General features: G+C 39.0%; 1 protein-coding gene across 1 annotated transcript in view; it reads left to right on the forward strand.

Annotated features, from left to right (window-relative positions):
• MMP2 (matrix metallopeptidase 2) overlaps positions 1 to 2,881 on the forward strand; it is a 28,397-nt gene extending 25,516 nt beyond the window's left edge. Inside the window, exons 11-12 of the mRNA XM_054389534.1 lie at positions 1,059 to 1,168; positions 2,407 to 2,881. Of these exons, the coding sequence (XP_054245509.1) occupies positions 1,059 to 1,168; positions 2,407 to 2,510 (214 nt within the window). The 3' untranslated portion in view covers positions 2,511 to 2,881. The remainder of the gene's footprint in view (positions 1 to 1,058; positions 1,169 to 2,406) is intronic.
• The last annotated feature ends 18,226 nt before the right edge of the window (positions 2,882 to 21,107 follow it).

Below are 21,107 nucleotides of genomic sequence, written 5' to 3' on the forward strand. Positions count from 1 at the left end.
AGTCAAAGATGTCCTCTCTGAAGTGCACTGCTCCTGGACGAAGTGCTGCCAGGGTGACTGAGGTGTCATATACATGGGAAGTCTGATTCAAACTATATTCCACGTCACTGCTCCTTAGGACATCTTCACTCCTTCTGATCAGCACTAACTCTAATCTACGAAACAGTAAAAAAGAAACCAGGCCACAGTCCTGCTCCTTCCATCTTCACTCTCAAGGAACTTGCACGCCCTAGACGTTTATTGAAATGGGAGACCCTGGATTACTTGTTTGTGGGAGTGCAAAAGAGGCTTTGCACAAACCTTTCTTTGCTTTCTACAGTGGAGAGCACACAGAGTAAAATGAAACAACTGACCACCTGCAGATGCGGATACAGACAGATCCACTCACTTCTGAAGGAAGTTGCAAACTAAATCCAACTTCCACGGCGTTGGGTGGATTTACATCAGCTGAGCTTAAACTCTAAATTTAAAGCACAGACTGTGAAAGCAATTGTTGGTTTGGAGTTTCCACTCCACCCCCCATGAAAGATAATCATGCATTATTCGCTTGGCATTTATCTGTTCATTATCAGTGAGAGAGAGACCTTGTGAATATAATAGGAGTTTTTAATGAAATGTTAGGGAAATGTGTTCGTAATTTAATAGCAATCCATTAGTTACATGAACGACAAGCTTACTGCAAATAAGATTTTTAAAAGATAGCCATTTCACATGAAAATCTGCTATCTTCAGAGGTTGGATGCCTCCTGAAAAGAAAAAGTTACTCTTCCTAGAATTATATTTGGAATTTTAGAGCTACATATCCTAAAAGGGTTTTGCCTAGAAAGTGTATTTTCAGTTGAACCAGAACTGCATTTCCAGAAGGAAAGATGTAAAATCTCACAGGGTTTAAAGGAGTTGGGAATAATTATAATGAAAGAGAATCAATATTACAATCTCAGTTATTAAATTTCTGTTTGACTGTTTTATAGTCACATTTGCTGAGGTGTCCCTGAAAAATTATGTTAAATTTTAACATTACACACAGATTTGTAATGCAGAGATATCATTTACTTCAGGTACAATGAAGAGAAGAAGAAAATGGAGCTGGCATCCCCTAAATTCATTGCTGACTCTTGGAACGGTGTTCCAGATAACCTCGATGCTGTCTTGGGTCTTGGTGACAGTGGTAAGCTGTCATTCTGATTTAAGTCACTAACAAGCTTTCTTATTTGTTTGCTGTGAAATGTATTGGAGATTTTAATTTATTGTGGTCCAGGAATAGGAGCCAAAGTGTGGCAATGCTACTAAATTGTTACCACTGAGCATTGCGATCTACTGGTTCAAACAAAATTCTTCTCTCTTTATTTTCTCATTAAATATCAGTTGATAAACATGTTATACTAATCACATTTTAAACATTTAGAAAACACAACTTCACCTGATCATTTTTACCCAACAAATAATGAGTTCTGTGAATTTCCCTTTTCATGAAGGTCATTTACTTTCAATCTGCTACTACTCTATATCATTTACTTCCTTGATGAAGACTTTGCAAAGCTTAACAAGGCAAGAAACAGTTTTTATCAGCATCTTTTCCCTTTCCTATGTTGCTGGTTTTGTTTTAATGAAAAAAACCCCAAACCTATGTACTACCTTGTTTAAGTGTCTTGAAGCATCTTATTGCTTTTCACTGCTACATTGCGGAGGTCTAGAAAAACAGATGTCAGACAGAACACACACATCTTGTGTTAAGATGTCCCCAAAGCTCAGGAGCATGGGCAAAATTAGCTGTGTGGAAAATTCCCTTTCTAGCATAGTTTGAGACAGAGACTAAAGCAATTCCTGCTACCTAATGCCTGACGCACAGGATGTCCTAACACCAGAAAGAATGGCCAGGCCCATCCCTATGGCTTGGAAATTGCCAAACCTCTCAACAGCTCCATAGCTTCCTCAGTATCAACATGAAGTCACAGCACAATTTCAGCACCACCATGCTCCTCCACAGCTATAACTCAAGGACAGAACTTGATCACAGGCACAAATGGGTTCTATTTTGCAGCTGAAAGCCTGGCCCATGGTTTTGAGTGGCCTTATTTTGCACAGACAACACATAAATATCTGGAAGCTTTCACATGAGTCTCGGACTCAATCACATTTTCAACACCTATTTTGCCAGCAAACATTTCTTCCCAGAAATTTCTGGCTCACAAAACAGTAATCTGACTTCAGGCTCCTTTTAAGAAGACCTCTTCTCCAGGATGGGAATTTTTATGTATTTTTAAAGTAAATATTTTCTGTTGTGCCTACATTTTTCAGGAAGTAAGTCTTCTAGCTCACTAAGCTTCATGGAGTCAGACAAAAAAGTTTTACAAAAAGAATTACATGCTCCATAAACTGAGTATGCTTTTTTCCCTACCTTCACAGGATACACCTACTTCTTCAAAGATCAGTACTACCTACAAATGGAAGACAAGAGTTTGAAGATTGTTAAAATTGGCAAGATAACTTCTGACTGGTTGGGTTGCTGAACTGTATGAGATATTAATAACCAAATATTTACTTTTTCGTTATATGCCTTATCTGTAATTAGAAATAGATCTGAATGCTAATTACTGGACCAGTCTGGTACTGGCACCAAAACATTAAGTACCAGTACTGTACACATCAGATAATTTAAGAGCGTTTGCCTCCTCAGTATACAAAAGATGTTTACATATATATTCTGGTACAGTTTTTCAGTTTTCATGCTAGTCATAGTAATGCTAGTAACAGAACATCCATCATTCTTGATTCCCTTGGTGCTTAATCAAAGCACTGAAAGCATTGGAGACTGGATACACCCATGTTACACACTCCCCAAATAGGCTCCAACCAGATGTACCAGCAGTGCACTTTGATTTTTGTTTGTTGTTTTGTTGTTTTTTTTTAAATACAACTCTGTTATAAATAGATGATTTGTCTTGATGTTTTCCACCCTCTTGCGAGTTTGATCATTGCTTCCATTTATTTACATAGTAAGCCAGAAAGACTGTCAAGGGCACAGGTTGCCTCAGGATTTGATTTGTGTCGATGCATGATGGAATCATGGCAAGAAACTGTGTTAAAGTATTGTTTTAAAGTACGTTTTATTTTAATACCTTAGTTAAATTTAGCAATTTGCTTCATGCACTTTGTTATTACTCTATAACTTGGTTTATATGGATGAAATGACTCAGATTTTTTAAGTCAGTGCGTTATACATAAAAATCAAGTATTATTGTTTAACTTGTTTTATTTTTCTGTTCTTTATAATATTGAGGAATTTTTTGGTTAGGTTTTTTGCTTACACATTGAGCAACAAAAAATGTTCTTTTCAGAATCTGACGGAATGTTTCTCATTTTAAAAAATAATAAACCAGAAAAGAATGTCCCACATGAAGTGCAAATGATACAAATAAAATCAAATTACACTGTCAACACGTTTCATGGCCAGGCTTCACTGTATCATCTGCAATTAGAAATTCAGTAGCAGGTTATAGTGAAATACCTAGCAAGCTACCTCACCAAAACCCTGACAGGAAGAGTATAGATACAACAGTGTATATCACCTATAGTGAATGTATGCTTGAGAAATAGAGATGTAAAACCTGAGTTCTGCCCATGAGATCAGATGCCATTTGGCCATGGATCTTACCTAGCTCCACACGTGAAACACTTTGTGAGACTAGGGACCGCATCACACAAGTGGTCAACCCAGATCCTTCTCAACACATCTCTCACACTGAATCCATGATTAATAGTAGTAGCTAGTAACTGGCCAGTTTCTTCTCATGTGCTCTACAACTTCATATCTACATTCAGTGCATTCCTCTTCTAAGCAGAGTTTTTTTACTATTTTATTCTGAAACGACACCACTTCTAAAACAGCTGCATTTGCCAAATCATCTTTCCATCACACTCTGTCCAGATCTGGGACAGTTTGTTAATTACTATTGGATAAACCATTGAAGCCAAAATAAAAGATGGCTTATGTTCCTCTGAGCATTACTCTTATCTCTAGAAATCATTAATTGCCCTCCCAATTAGTCCTGCATCAGAGTCAATAAAATAAGGCCCAAAACAAACCTTCTCAGGAGAGCAGGGTCTCTAGAGCCACTGCAGGGATGTATGATCTGTCCTAACCATAAACATCTTCCTCTACTAGTGTTGAAAATATTCTTTAGCTTTAATGACTGCCAGGAGTTCCTTGGAGTGATGCAATAATTTCTCCCTAGAGAATTTAAGCTCTGTTTTAAACATCCTCAATAACCATCCCATCAAAATTTTTATGTTCTTGTGTCAGTGCTGCCCCAAACTGCATGCTCTGCCATCTGTATTTAATATGGGAGTGTTCTGAAATATAGATATACTACAGGAACACTTTCAAAGGGCCTTTTCAGCTCTGGACTTGCTAAATCAGATTTCCACTGATGACTGAAACAGTTTCCTTCTCGTCTACAGCTTGCGTATATGTTTTGCAACATTGGCTAATCTACCACTTTACCTTCTGTAATAATACCACAATCCTACAAAAGCCTGCACATCTGGTAGGTTCATGGCGTTCTGCTCAGCTTCTTGTTTTGTTCTTGTCTGTGAAAATCCATTCTCCAATGACTACATCATTGGCAGAAAACCAGAAATAAACTTTCTATCCTCAAACCAACTCACACTTCTTTGGGTTCAGTTTCAGACTGGCAACCTTAAGCTTATCACAGGTCATTTGTACGCACATCTGTTTCTGTTCATGAACTGGAACGTTTGCCAAGTATAGTATACTGACCTTTCTTATTAACCTTTCTCATTTGACCTATGAAATGCCAAAAGTCACAAAATGTGTCCTGAAAAGGTCTTTTAGTCTAATTCCTCTTGCTGGCAGCTGGTTTGAAAACTGCTGCAACCCAGAAACAATCTACTTTACCTAGGATATCACCTATTCATGATAACGGAGAAGAAACTTCACAGTTACTTTGATGTATTTTCTTCATCTAGGGATGCTGTTCTTTTCCATATGGCCAAAATTCAAGAAATTGTACATTTCCTCAGTACTTTTGTACTTCCTGATAGTATTGAGGTAACCATGAGATAGAAAGTTATTGCCTGAGCAGGATTGCAGCTCTGCCTGTACCTGGCCACATCTTATGCTGATCTGTCCCACTGATTTGCTTCCCTGTTTGACTCCGGACTTTTCTGGTCAGCTCTGGACTCTTGGCTGAACCAAATTACCCTCCCCAGTCCTGCTCTTTTCACCTGTCTTGGGCATAGCAAGACTGTGCCCTTGCCACTACCTTTGCCTTTATTGCCCTCAATATATTCTTCTAAGACATTTTCCAAACAGAGTTAAGGTTTTTACCTTCTTTCTTTATAGAGGAGGAAACAAAGGCCAAAAGCATAAGTATTTATCTCAAAGCCTTTACCTAACTTGTTCAATAGTTTTATTAAGTCGAAGTGAGGGTCACTTAGGAGTTTTTGGTGTCCGGCTAGAGTTGCACACAGGCTGCACAGGGGCTTGTTGCAACACAGTCTTGCTCCTTGAGCTGAAGGCAATTTTCCCTCAGTTGTGAGAAGGACAGGCTGTTTGCACCCAGAAGTGCAGTACTGATCCAATGGAGGAAAGGGGCAGTGCTTTAGTAACCACTGTCACAATACAGAAGAGGCAGCAAAGGCTGTAATGAAATGCCAACAGCAGCTGAACTGTGAATCATGTTTAAGAGTTTGTGCCTCACTAACACTCCGTATTCGTTACAAAAACGTTTTCCTCTTGCTATTCTGTCATGATTTTACAAAGTAGCAGTTACACATAAACTTAAGCAATTGAGTGTAACTGTGCTGTTCTTTAAATCAGGAGGAAGAAGGTCCTTTGGGCCCGTTCTGGACAAATTACCTCTATTTACGAACTCAGACATTCAGGTTTATAGCAGCAGAGACTAGGTGAATGAAGAGTCTTTTGGAAGAGATGAAGCCAACAAATAAGCAGACACTGGGCCCTATGGGATCACTGCAAATGGCAGAGATTTATATCTGCAAGGGGAAACAGACTTGTTTCAGACTGCTTATGTAAAATGCTCATAAGTACAAAGGTATTTCAATGTAGGAAACTGTAGTAAGTACAAAATCATAAAAGCAGAAAAACAAAACAAAAAACCAAACTGTGAGACTCTGTCTGAGAAATAGCAAAGTGAGGCCAAACTGGAGGAGTCTCAAAAGCTGCCAAGGTTTCTGCCTGCTGAGCCTGTCAGAGTCACATACTATCACTTGAAATACATTTCCCTCCGACACTGCCATTTAAAACAGACGTGGGAGCAAAATGGCATCTGAGAATAAACTGAGATTTACACTCGCACGCAAACAGCCATGGACTCATAGACAGATAGCTGGGTACGTGGCTTCCACCCATCCCAGATGCAACAGCAAGTCTTTACATGCAGAAATAAATAGACTCAAATCTTCCAGATATATAATGTTCAAAATAAACAACACTGATTCAGTCTCATCATTACATCAAAATGTTTTTAATAAGATTTCCAATTAGTCTTTTCTTAATTGAGACAGATATAAAGAAACCTTATTATTACCTTAGAACTCATTCATTTAATGGAGAAAGATATGCCACGAACCATTGCCTAGAAAATTGGTGGTAAAACAATAAACCAGGCTACCAAAAGAAGTGAGAGGTTGTTTTTTTCAAGGTTTTGTTTGTTTAAGGTTTTTTATGTCTTGAGATGAAGGCTCCCTGCCTTTTTGGAGAACATCCTTCACTCAGACATACTATTTCTGGTGATAATACAGCATATTTGGGACAACAATCCTGGCCTGGACCAAACAGGGACTGGATTAAGTAAAGCAATGCCCTCTTCTAGCCTTGGACTCCCTTAGGTTATAAAATTAATGCATATAATTCTAAGAATTATATACAAAAACTTTTGAAATTTATGTATTAAATATATGCCTGAATGTGTGCACACATACACAAACAGCCCACAGCTACATTAACATATATATTAAGAATTTTAAATGAATGTAAGAATAGAGTATTTTATTTGGAAGGGACCTACAAGGATCGTCTAGTCCAACTGCCTGAATGCTAACTGACCATCACCTGCATAGCACATTGTGCCAGTTTTTCCCTTCTTCATACAATATACCACATTCTGAGAAAAGCACAATGCAGTGAGGTAGGAGGACTGTGAGATAGAAGTCCAGTCTGCACAGCTTTTCTTTCTTGGTATCAACAGTGGAGATGATAATCAAAAAATTCAAAAGAATTCACAGTTTATTGGTTTTATTGCTCAAACAATAATTTCTCCATAGCTGAAATAGTTGAATGAGTGAACACTCAGAAGGTCGTATCAGCTTCAACCAACACTACTAGGCTGCCCAGTCTAACCAGCACTGGGAGGGCTGGATTCACACTGCTTGCAGATAAAATCTGTCTCATTATTTCATCTCTTTTTGCAAATCCCCCAACTCCTACTATACTCCTAAACTTTAGCTTCAGCCAGCTTCACCACATGTATCGTCGAACTCTTCCAAACAAGCAACTAGACTCTGTGAAAAAAGGGAGATAAGATTAAAGGACCTCACGTCACTACAGGTCTGTATTTCCTCTGCTAACCCTGCTGCAGACTCTCTGCACAATGAGCCAGAGGGTGACAAAACACAAAATTGTTGAGCTTTCAGCTGTCTGTTACTGCCCAGTGCTTCCCTCTGGGACTTCTCTGAACTTCTCCTGAGTGACTAACTGACTTTGCTGTTAAGAATTTGCTAGCATTGCCAAAACAATCTTGAAATTGTAAGAGGATAATTGTTTTAATTTAGATTAGCCTGGAGCTTGGCAGTCTGCCCCTGGAGTTATTTGGAGGTGGTCTCCCCTTCCTAAAAGACAGGAATTCACTATATTAAAATATCCAAGTGGGCTTATTTCTGTGTCCCTAACCACTGGTTTAACCTTGGAGTGCTTCATAGCTTGATTCTGCCTTTCCTATGCTTATTACAGCAGCCATAATGCTGCTGCCAGAAAGGATGAATCTAGAAAACAGCTTCACATTCTTCAGTTAGATGTCAGGCAATGATGAAGACCTAGCACCTTCACTGCAGGAGATTCCTAACCACCACTAGCCAAGGAATTGTGAAATTCAGCCACAGGTCTCCCACTTAGCATCACATCATATAGTTAACTAAACCACAGAGACATTTCTTCTGTGGTTGCACTTATAATGGACAAATTTGGCCACTGCCTCCCTCCACTGCTCTCCTTTTCAAGTCCCTTAATGGCATTCAGGCAGAATCACACCACAGAGAGTTCACTGCAGCAGGGCAGCAGCTGACTATCATACCAAGCAAGGCAAGAGGAAGTCCTGCATTTAAAGGAAGACAATCAGCTTGCTTTCTCTGTTGTCAATGCACTGACTGTTGAACTCACTCCTCTAAAGAATGATTTCTCACTATTTGAAGACTTGGCAAGGCTCATTAAATTCTTGCATTTGCATTCTTGCTTTCCTGTACCACTAGGAAACACGTACTTTTCGAGGCCAACAACAATTCTCTTGTTCAACAGCTAAAAAGTATGAAGTAGGAGGACTTAACCTGAAAATCCTTTTTATGTTGTTTCCCATGTGGCCAAAGAGAGTTCTAGTTATGCCCTTTTAAAATCCCATTTGTAGGAATCTTTTTTTCCTGAATAACACCTTACATCCATTCTTACATTTAGATGGCTTCCTATCTAGCACTGTGTAACACCGATTCTGTCCTCGGTCTCTTGTATCACTGATTCTGTGTGTGCAATTACAGCTTGCTTCTATGCTCAAACAGGTAAATTCTGATTCCTCTCACTTTCATGTCATATTTTTGTATCTCGAAATATCCTGAAGCTAAAAGGGAATAAATTTCCAACCCAAAAGGCAGAGCACCTGCCTAACAGATCATCAGCTTTCAGGTTTTGCTTTGGCTTTTGCTTCAAGCAAGTCCTTTGAGGAAATGCATAATATATCAAAGCACTCATGGCCTTTACAGATTTTGTTCTGGTTTCACTGCACTTTTATCACCTCTTTACTCTTTTGTTCTTTCAGCTTTGTTTCTTACCTAAACAACTAGACACTGGGACAAAAAAAAAAGGCGATGTAGGCAAGAAGGTGTTATCCATCACCTGTAAATGACCAGTTCAAACCTACTCTATGAAACAAGACCACTTCACCATCAAATTCTCTACTACAGACAGAAAAAAAATCAGGAAATATTAGTGCAGAAGCTGCAAGCAGATTCTCTGCATGAATTACTATACTTTTCAGTGAAACCATAAGTTCAAATAGAGCTTTTCCATTTAAACATCAGCACTTCCTTGGCTGTTAATACATCTGCTACACAGATTCTTAATTTCTACTTTTGATTTCAAGTTCACAATAAGGCAGTTTCATTTATATGTATTCAAGACAGAAAGGCCACAAAAGAATTTTAACGCCAAGTATTGTGTTATATATTTCTCTAATAAATATGCATAGATATCCATGTATATTTATATTTGCATAAAATACTGTATACTTCCATTAAGCAGAAGTTCATAGTTAGGACTGGATACTTGGTATGCAATGTATGACATACTGACAGCAAGACCTGTCCCTGTGTCAAAGGTCCTAATGCCTAAAATAAGACAAAAAGCGTGGCAGAAAATGGAGGAATTAGGAGAATAGGGCAAGGAATTTAAGTCTATCTAGCTCTCACAGAAAATGCATTAGGGGCATAGGAAATCAACAGTACATTAAGATTCAGGGCATATTTTCTGAAGTATTTAGGAGCCAAAAAAACTGCAGATGTGCCTAAACTAGACCGAGGTAAACCCCTCCTGCCTAAGCCCATGGAGCATTTTTAGGAAGGCCCAGCAGGTGCCTATCCACATCATTTGGCCATGTTGCTTTTGGCAAGTTTAATACATAATCACATACGCTGAGGTTGCATTATTCTGAAGACTTCAAAACAGGGTTATTTTAGATCCTTTTTAAAACTACTTATTTCTCAGGGTAACGTGAGGCTTATCACCATAGGGTCACGCCCTCAATATGTACTCATCACTTTGTCTGCTATAAACACAGCCCATCTTGCAATGTGGCAAACATGCTTTTTGGAAAGATAACCAAGCACTTAATTTTTAGAAATTACCGAATTTTAACCCTAAACATTTACAAAGTCCTCACATGAAAACTGAAATCAAAGGAACTAGTTAAAGAAGTGACAACTCCAGAACTTCACACTATCTCCTCAGGATGAATCTATTTCTTCTCAACGCAGGAATCCCTGCTGACTTCGTGGGTAAGAATGTAACAAAGAGCTGATTCACCATTCCCAGTGTATTGGAATGAGGTGTGCACACTTCCAAACAAAGATGACAACAGCAGGCACCTGTAGATTTTAGCAGGGGAATGAAGAATAAAATCTCACCTTTAAAGCAATATTAACATTTCATCATAGGCCCCTTAACTGGTATCTCTCCACAGACAGACATAACTGTGCATTTGTACCCCAACCCAATCCAAAAAGATGCTTGCAGATGGTATTCTTACCATGTTATCTTCAACACAAGAAATACAAGTGTTTTTTCCACTGTTAGCAATTCTTCACATTAAATTACTGAATGCCACACTCAACAATAAATCCAGAAACCTATTAAAGACAAATTGCTTCTAATGCTATGAGATCTTTGGTCTACCACGAAACAGGCACTGCAGTGGATTTTAACCTGTAACAGACTTTTGCCACACAAGAGCTAACAATCAAACCATGCAAAAACACTCCATCAGTGGTCACAAAGCAACACAACTAGTCAGGGCGGAGGAAATAGTACAGGTAAACTCATCCAAACAAAATGTTCCTGCCTGCCTGGCCAGTCTGACCACATTTTGTGGTCTTAACTATAACATTATTTTTCCACCTGCTGGCTCCTTATGAAACCCTTTAATTAAGGCAGCCATTAAGAGAAGTTCTGGGTACATTTAATTCAGTTGTGTAGTACTCACCTCCCACAACATAAAAGAAACTTTTTTTTTCTTCCCCTCCTTCACTGAAAACCCTCCCAAACTCTTCCTAAGTGACTGCTGGCTCTGTGCCACCATCCTTCCAATTCACACAGGCTTGGCTCAGAACTGTGGTACATCTAATATCCAAAACTGCCTCTGCCAGCACTACAGTGACTAGAAGGAACCACACAATGGGAATCTCAAGAAAATAAAGCTGTGTATCTTATTCTGCTGCTCAACCACCCTCATGAAAGCATCCTGAACAGCAGCTGAGCATGACTGCTGACCGGTACTGCACAATTAACTTTCCCAGTGGATAGCTCTTCTCCTGTGCCCTTCTTGGAAAGCTTCAAAACATGAACATCCTAACATCCTTTGCATGAGTGTGAAAATACACTGGAGACACAGTGCTATGTGCAGTGCTAAATAAAAACTATTTGCACCCAGTAAATGAGTTCGGAGAACTTATTTGCACTGACTGACAGAATACACAACTCCAGCATTTCAGCCTGGATTCAATTAGGGGGAAAGTCCCATAACCAGATTCAGAATCTGAAAAGTTCCTGAAAACAAAGGAAAGAATATTCTGAAATGAAAAGCTGTGTGAATTCCGAAACCTCACAGGGCCTCTGTGCACAAAAAATGGAAATACTTCTTTTTAAATAATTCCAGTCCTTGAAACGCCCTGCTTCATAAAATCTAGCCATACAAAACTGGATGTGGTCTCTGAAAATTAAAACTAATATCATAACAAAAATTGTTAAAATATAATGTTTCTAGGGCACATTGGCAGCATTTAGTGCTGAGTAAAGTGTGCCTGTTCAACGGTTGTTACACACTGGCAGTGCAGTCCTGAATTCATGGGGAATTTTACTTTTATGAAGCTCAAGTGGTCTAGAGTCAATGGAACACTTTCCTTCTCACCTTTTTAAACTTTACAGATAAGCACCAAGCTTAAGTCACCTTCCTCATGTCTTTGGAATATCTCATTCTTCTTCATTAGTATTTTAATCACTACTGGAAAAGGCTATGCTATATATGGAACCTGAAGAGCTTGAGAACAACAAATGGATGTTACAACACCTATTTAGATGCTCAGTTTGAAATTACCTTTAGCTTTTTTCTTATTTTGAACTCATCCTTTTTTCTTTACTTACAGAACAAACATGATGATTCACACAATATAAGTGTAGTATTCTAACTAAATACTTTGCTATGTAAGTACAAAGATCTCTTCAAGCCAGAAGAGAATCCAGACTGCCAGGTCCATCTGCCTTCCTCAGCACAATACAGCCCTGAAGGAGAACCACCTTCCCACATTTCCTAATCAAAATTTTGTGAGAGAAGAGGCCCTTCTGGCTTTCACACTCTTTGTGGGAATACATTCTTGTTTTTTAAAAGTGAAAAATCACCTCGAATGGACCAATGGGAAATGCACTGTTTTCAGCTGCCTCAGGAATGTCAAGATGAGCAAACTATTCAAATTTTTATTCCATTTTCTTGTTGAGGAGAGATATGGTAAAATTAACTACAGCAGGTAAAGAAGTATCTCCCAAAAACACAGACAGTTTTAATACTTGTATCTTCATAGAAGTTGTAGCTTCCTTGCTTGTCAATGCTAAAATTCTGAAGAACCATACTTAAATAAGGGAATATGACCTGAATAACTGTGGCATGAACTGAGCTGCTGTAGACACTACATGGCACACTACGAAAAGGCCAAAGGAGTTTCTGCAAACTACCGTGGAGACAAATAAAGCTCATGAGACCTACACAGTCCTGCTTTCTCATAAATCTGGAAATATGCTGCACCCTCACTAGACCCCTGCATAGAACCCCAAGGTAGGCAGCTTATTCAGAAAGGCATTTACAAGGCGTGAATGTCAACTAGAAGTGTTCCTGAAGTTTGAGAGAAGAACCTCTACAGTGCCATGAAGAGGCTTTGCAAATTGATGGGTTTAGAGCAGACTGAGAGAGAAGTATTGCAGTTGACACGGCATTGCATCTGGTTTGATTTTATTCCCAGTCAGTAAGCAGGGTGTCACAGACAAACATCTGAAAAAGAAGAGCAATCCTGAAATCTTTTCTTTCAGGTTAAGGTGCTCAGATATAGACGATCGAGTCCAGTAACCAGACAAACAATGCCACCTGCAGGCTAAAATTAATCACTGCAACAGCTCCACCAGTGAGAGCTTAACAAAAGCGCCTTCGCCAAACCCAAATCACAGCCCCAGAACAAGCTCCTGTACCGAAGGCAGCACAGAAAATAGCTGTGTCCCTTTCCGTCCTCGATGCAGAGCAAGAAGGTGCCAAGCAGGAGGCTTGCAGGATTTTATTCTCTTTGTGTCAGTTATTTTGTGGTAATACCAAGCTATTCAGAAAGATGAAAGGTACTTAAAACATCAAAAGGAAGGATATTTTGTAGAGAGGAAGTGTGAAAATGCATTTACAAAGGCAATCCTTTAAACAGAAGGACTGTTTCATGAGTCTCATATATACTCTGCTACACATACTCTCTATTTACGTAGAGGAATCTTTTCCCTTAAAGTTTCTCCCTCCCTCCTCCCCGTGTCCCTCAGGCTCTGCATTTTAATGACCGTCCCTTCAAGCCAAAGAAGGAAAGTCATCCAAAGCCGCACAGCCTTCAGCCAGGAGAGGGTGGGGAGTGACTGAGCCGCATTCAAGGCATTTCCTCGTTGTAGGAGGCAAGTGCCCCACAGCAATTCCTGCCCGTCTGAAGAGCAAAGATCGTCTTTATAGCATCACAGAGTACTGGCAGTAAAGCTCTGCTCCAGCCCACATCTCAGCAGCACCTCAGCCATGCACTACTTATATTCCAACCCATTATCTGTTGGTTATTTTCTAGACATGCACATTGCTAAATTCTTTGTTCTTTAAACTAATACCACCTGAATGAAATTTTAACTGGTCACTTCAGTGCAATTCGCTACTATAATTCAACACATGAAGCTGTTTATTTAACTCTAGAATTCCCTGTGAAAGGCCTTTTTTCCCCCTCCCTTCTTTTCTGTAAGATTTTGGCATCTGACCTGCATGCCAACTTCCCAGCCTCAAGAACAGGAAATTAGGCAAGTCTTGCTTATGTGGATAAAAGGTATGGAACAACTATGGCACAGCAGTGAAAACACAGCCTGAATGTCTTTGTGTGCATGAGCATAGAACAGACAGTGAGAAATACTGCTTTCTCCATCTTTGGAGAATGAGGGAGGAGGAAGGAGAGTGCAATCTGGTCTCGAATTAACAATGAAAGTAACAAGCTACCAGCCAATAACTTCACAAGATTAACCAAAAGGTACAGAGGCCAGAAATGAGGACAAGCAAGTGAAGTGGCAGAGTAAATTAATATCTGAGATAAGCAGCCACATGGATAATCATAGAGATCATGGCTCCATTTCACCCTTAGGAAGCCAGCCTTGTCTCCCCTGTGTCATGCCACCCTTTACATCACTCAGGACTCACTGCCAGAGCCTTAAGAGCAAAACAAAGCTATGATTTTAGTCAACAAATTCTTCTTCTTCACCAGAAAGCTTTCACAGCTGCTACTACACTGAGGCAGATCCCAAAGCTTCAATCATCTTGGAAGTATTAACAAAGTATTGATGGTATAAAGTAAATACTCAAACAGCTCCAATCTCTGAGGGCTGTCATTAGAGACACAAAGCAGAGGTCTTCCTTCTGTTATGATGTGGAAGAGGAAATCATGGAAAGAGTAATAATCATGTACAAGGTAACAGATAAATTATTACTATAAGCAGAAGCACTGAATTCCATTCCAGCACTTGGGCATGTTTCACACAAATATCGGGTGTTACCAGGATATAAAATTAACTCAAAACATAGACCATGCTCCTGGGCAGGCTCTTTACTGCAGCAGAAATTTAACTGCCTCCTCAAAAGTCATTTCATTATCTGGTGCTGAAGAATACCACTAAATACTTCACATTTATATAGATTAATCTATTCTCCCTTACTGTCTTGTATCTACCACTATCTAATCTCTACCAGCAAGACCTCTCCATTCCTCTGATGGGATGGGTGTATACTATTAACATGAACAGCTTTATCTGTATCACAGTGCTGGTGGCTTTTCACGAACACGCTTTTAGTTTATCAAAATGCAAGATTCTTATGTTTATTACAGGGAAAAAAAACACTGACCTAGAATTCAACACAACAGCATTGCCTGATGGATAAAGGAAGGAAGTTCTTTTCTTACTTCTTATTTGCACAGCACTTGAAAATAGCTCAGTCTTAGTGCTGGCTCTGTGGAAGGGTAGGTTAAAATGAAGGCCTCTTCCTCCTCCTCCCTCAAGTCCTGTATAGAATGATAGACACCCATTTCAACATATATGTAATATGTAACATTTTGAACATCTGCTCAGTATTTCTTTTGTAGCTTTTATTCTTGAAAGAACATTGTGATAACTTAGCCTGACCTCCTTAAATGTCCCCTAAAATTTCAGCCACCAGTAACTACAACTATCACAGTCACATTTAGATAGTTAACAACCCTTGATTTAAAGGCTATAAACCACAGAAAATCTGCCACATTCAATGGCTGTCTTTTTAAGTAGTTCTGTTTCCACAATGCCATGAATGACAGCTTATTTTTCATCCAACATGAAGGATATGAGGAAACCACAGGACATGACTGGGTTCCAAATCATGCTGTTTATGAACTATGTGCAAACACACAAACCCTGGTAGCTGACAGGCTATCCAAAGCCCTGTATCAGGCCTCCAGAGCCCAAGAATCACCCTGTTTATACATGTGCACAAAAATTTCATATCCAATATAGAATATGCTTTCAACGAATTTACCCATAAAGCTCTTAACCCTTCAAGATTATTGACTGCAGATGTGTTTCTTAAAATGTGCTTCAGGTTACTTCCCTGATGGCAACTTTGCTTATAATATTCACTAACTCAGGCTAACCCTGGTGCCCTAAGCAGAAGCTAGAACTATTTGCTCTTCCTAGCAAAGCATTCAAGAAGGCTAACTCCACATTTTCAAACTTTAATTAGAATACATTAAATAATGCAACTATTAGCATTTTCTTTTAAATAAGGTTTTCCAGTATACTATAGTGCCCATCTTTTCAGGCAAAGGTATGTGTGAGGTCTGGACTTGTCAACTTCCAGTGAAACTCAGAATCAAATGATTCCTCATTAGTAGAAGAAGTAAAAGGAAGCTTTCTTTCTCTCATCAGCCTGCAGTATTGCACATGATCAACAGGTAGTGGCATAAATAACCTTTAAACAGATGAGCTGTCAATGACCCAGGTTCATCTTATCAGTTACATCATTTGCCCACAGCAAAGCTTACTTCTAAACCTTCCCAAGGCTTCTGACACAAATACAGTTGAATGAGAAATAATACACTTTACATACACCTTGATTTACACTTTTTTTTCCCCCCTTACAATTATTTGGGAAGTCAGCAGCATTTTCTTTCCAAAGTCTCTACACCAGATTTACTCTAAAACAGCAACAACAAAAAGCTGTTTTCATTACCAGCCATTCGAAAGCCAAGCAAGAGAGACAGATAAACAGATAAACAATTGTGCTGAGCGCAAATACAAATACAGTGTACTGGCACAGGCTTCTTCAGTCTAAATATTTTCAATCAAAGCAGCTCTGTATGCAATTAAAAACAAAATTGGAATAGATCAAAATATTTTAACATCGGACAACTTCCATTCTAAATTAAAAAAAAAAAACAACACAACAAACCAAAACATTTTTAAAATTACATGATCTTAGAAGTCAACTGGATGGCAACAGAAAATAACAAAGAAAAACTCACTGGAATTCAGACAATGGGACTATGTTTCCCAGCACAAATCTTTTTTGCAATTAAAGCCTATTTGTTTTGCACCTCTATTTCAAGGAGCCTTAAGTATTATTAGGTATATTAAGAATCTCTATTCAAGAGCCTTAATTAATAACAACACCACTTTCTACATCAAAATACATTATAAATATTAATTAATAAATTCACTGGGGAGTTCTAGGAACTGGGGAGTTTGCTGTGGAGCTGGGGAGTCTGAACTGCTACAGGATGAGACATCAAATCCAGAGCACCACGTGCTCTGAAGCACTGTAGAACAATCATAAACATGTGCTAATCCCTTCCCCTTGAAAATCTGTATAGCAAGCAACAGGCAAGGCAGGGTAGAAGAAAGCATGACTGTGCTCCCCATAATTAGGGGGCTTCTTAATTTTGCTGCACTTATGGGCAGCTAATGGTAGACTGTGAGTGTTGGCCCAAAAGTCAGCAGCTTTCCAATCCAGCAGCACTGAAGAACCTAGCTGGTGTCATGACTGCCTCTGCAACATGTGCAGAATACAATCTCCCTTTCAGAAAGATGTGGTTACAGTACTCAGCATTCAGAGATACTGACAGAAATTACCCAAGAATTTATTTGACTTCTCTCTAGAAAACATGATAGGAAATTCTACACCTGTGGCAGCATGTTCTAGGTTATTACATGAGACATTCCCAAATGGATAAAGCAATTAACCAGCATGCAACGCTGCAGCCCAAAACAGCAATTAGCTTTCTCTGTATCTCCAACCTACTCCAACTGATGCTGTACAAAGGATCTGCTCAGTGGCATTTGATTAGACCACTATGTCACAGGACACCAGCAAGTCTGTATATTGTTTTTTTCTCTTTAATGAAGCACAAGCTGGAATGCTGTCGCGCAACTGTGCGTGCTAAGCTCTGCACCCTTTTATCTCAAAGTTCCTTAAATACATTTATTCTCCTCTCAGAAGCATTGAAGCTCAGCCACAAACTCAGTGCTCAACCATGCTGTGACACAGACTCTTCCTTTTAAGCTATCCAAGCATATTCAGATGAATTGACATACAATTCAGCTTATTCATGCAGAACCAGAATGTTTGAGATAGTGAAGAGGAAGAAATGTCAAAACAGCCCCAAAGAATCCCCCATGTTCCCATTCTTCCTTCATTAAACTACTTTCTTTTAGGACATTATCTCCAAAGAGATATTGTACCTAAGATCGGTACAAAAGCAAGGAACTTGGCTCTTGTGGATAAGCATTGTGATTAACAGCCAGAGTGGAACAGATCTCCTAAACCAGCCTGGAAACTGATCCAGCCTCACTGAATAAACTATCAGCAGACTGAAGAACACTACAGCTTTGGCCATCTTCTACTCCATGCAAAACTAAGCAATCACCACAGCACTCAATATAGGGAGCAATATTATTATTATACCACTCCCTTACAGTGTTCCTTTTTGGAAAAGAGGAGAAAACCAGAAAGCTCTGAGTGACAGGTAATGGTCGTCTCACCTGAGAAACTACAGAATAGCTCTCAGATGTTACTTGGAGGAGAGCAGTACAAAAGCATAGTGGAATATAAAACTCAATTGGAGGCTCTGCCTGACACTCTGAAAGTATTATTCACGTGATACATCTACAAAGGATGGAGTCACAAACTGGGTCTGGTACACTCTACCCTTTTCACTTGGTTCATAAATTGCCCCTCAAGAGATGCAAAAGAAATGCTGAAATTGCCACCAAACCAGTTATATTTGCAAATGTTTGTAAAAACAATTACAGATACATTGTCAAACAACCAAGGCTTTAAGCCCCATTTCTCAGGAAACTAAAAGTGGTGACTGGAAGAGTTCATAGAGCTGCTGAGGAAAGCTTCAGACAAGGACAACACCGGCCTTGCATTTGGGCAAGGAAGTCCTTTGACACCAGAGAGAGCTAGCACTGAAACACAACTGGTAGCAAAGCATTAACACCTCCCTCCAGCATTCAACTTTAATGCGTTAATGGTTACACTTACCCTTGCCAACCTCTGAGCAGTGTTCTAAGTGATACTTCAGGGTAAAGTAAGTGGATAAAAATGCTATCAAGGAAGAGGTGAATAGAAAGCATTCTCATGGAAAAACTTAAATGCTTTTTACTACAATATGATAAGCACTGAGAAATAAATCTTGTGTCATACCATAACTGTTAAAACTGAAGCTATAAAATCTGGAGCAAGACATAAAACAAGGAAGAGGCAAAATGAGCTTATTAGCACCCTTTTAAGGGGTTTGATTCTCAGTTTTGAAACTTGAACATATATATATAAACACTGTGAACATCAGTTCTCCAAGGCATTCTTGTTCTATGGCCACAAATGGCAATCCAACAAGCACTGAGGGAGGTTTCAGAGATTTTTATTCCACATCTCGTGGCCTAAAGTGTGGTTTTGTTTGCTTGTAGGATTTAGCACTATGGTGAGAATATACTTTTTGAAGAAAAGGCAAACACTGCTATTTACATAAAAAACACATTTCCCTGACTACTGAAACACAAGCTCTCAAGAAAAGTGTTTATTGAAATTTAAGTATAATAAAGCAGTGGTTCAGTAGATTTCACATATTCATGGCAGCACATTTTCTTTCAGAGGTTCTTTGTTTTGCTTTATCATTCTTGACATTTCATATAGCGTGTTATGAGCTTTTGCAGAGGAACAGCACTTTTACCAGAGCAGCAAATTGCAGGGGTGGGAGAGGTTGATGCTAAACATTATTAAAAGAACTTCCTTTCCAAAACAAGAAATGAATGCAAAGGCATAAAATCATCTGGAAGCACAAATCCTTTAGAAAAACATCAGAAATAAACTAGGGATATCCCAATTTTTAATAAGAAAGTCACCTGTGCACCTATCTGTTAGCTCTACTTACTATAGGAGTTTTCAATGGTCAGATGAAACACTGCACTGTGATTTAACAAGACAGCACATGGAGTTTAGAAAACTTTCCAGACTTCTGTCATGTGTTATGTCAAAAGCTTCCAGTTGACATGACTAGAGCACAGATTTCCAAGACCAATTCCAAGGAGTTCTAAGCCCTCATACCAAAATCGAAATCAGATTTTATTTAAATTACAGACATTAATATGCAATTTTGTAGCAACACTAAGATTAATGTTACTTTCGCATCCTGATAATGGCAGTTTCTGGAAATGATTAGTTGCTCTGCCTCTCCAGCCCATTTGGTGACTGCTTTGATATATAAATCGTTAGCAGATCTATACACTCTGAAATCAGAGCAAAAGCCATGTTTCTTGCTGGACTTCACAACTGTCAGAGGTATCTCCCAAATATCAATATATTTTAAACCAGATTTATGTTGGAGTAAATCTCCACAAGGTCTGTTTTGGTTTGCTTCTGTGGACTTTTTTCAATCCTTCTTTCTTTTTACTGGTTTCTCCCCATATACATCACTTTTCCATTTCCACATGAGCGGTACACTGTATTTATTTGTAACTTCCTTCATGGATCATAGGATCCATTTTAATGGCACACATCTTTTCAAATTACCTTCTTTTATTCAATTAACATACTTGATCTCATGTTTACTTTCTGCCAGTATCAAATGTCCTTCATTCCACATGTTTGTAGACAGCAATGAAGCTAGAAGCTTCCTTAAAATTTCAAGTTAATAAATCCCTCAGTAATTAGTTGACATAAAGTGGCTATACTGAACCATTGGATACTGGGGTGAGAACTGGCAGCACATAATTTAGCCTTTCAAAAATCCCAGATCCTTGGTTTTGGAAGCTTTTGTATTTACCACACGCTTCCTGATCCCTTCTTGCTGAAATCAGTGACAGAATTGCCATTGACCTCAATAAGAACAAGGTTCCAACACCACTAAACCAGAGCTTTATTATTTCCAATTGTTTCAGTACAAATCACAGGCAATAAGAAATGTGTCCCCACCTCAAAATTAAATCCTTTGGGTGTGCAGCAGTAGATAAAACCACTTTGCACTGAGATAGCACTTTCTGTTTCAGTGCATTTTACAATTGATTATGCCTTCCAATCCTTTCAGTAACATAACCACATCGCACTACAGACTGGAAAACCAGCACAGAGTTGCTGTCATATGCCCAGCGAAGCATGGGTGAAATTCCAACACCCAGCCCCTGCGGGTCCATGCCCCTCTGCTTCTGGGAAGAAGTAAGCTCACAAGTCTCTGTAACTAATCACCATTGCTCTTCATGAGAGCTGAGCTACAGCTTCATAATCCTTTTTTAACATCCACAT

The sequence above is a fragment of the Indicator indicator genome, chromosome 19, assembly GCF_027791375.1.
Source record: "Indicator indicator isolate 239-I01 chromosome 19, UM_Iind_1.1, whole genome shotgun sequence".
Classification (NCBI taxonomy): Eukaryota; Metazoa; Chordata; class Aves; order Piciformes; family Indicatoridae; genus Indicator; species Indicator indicator.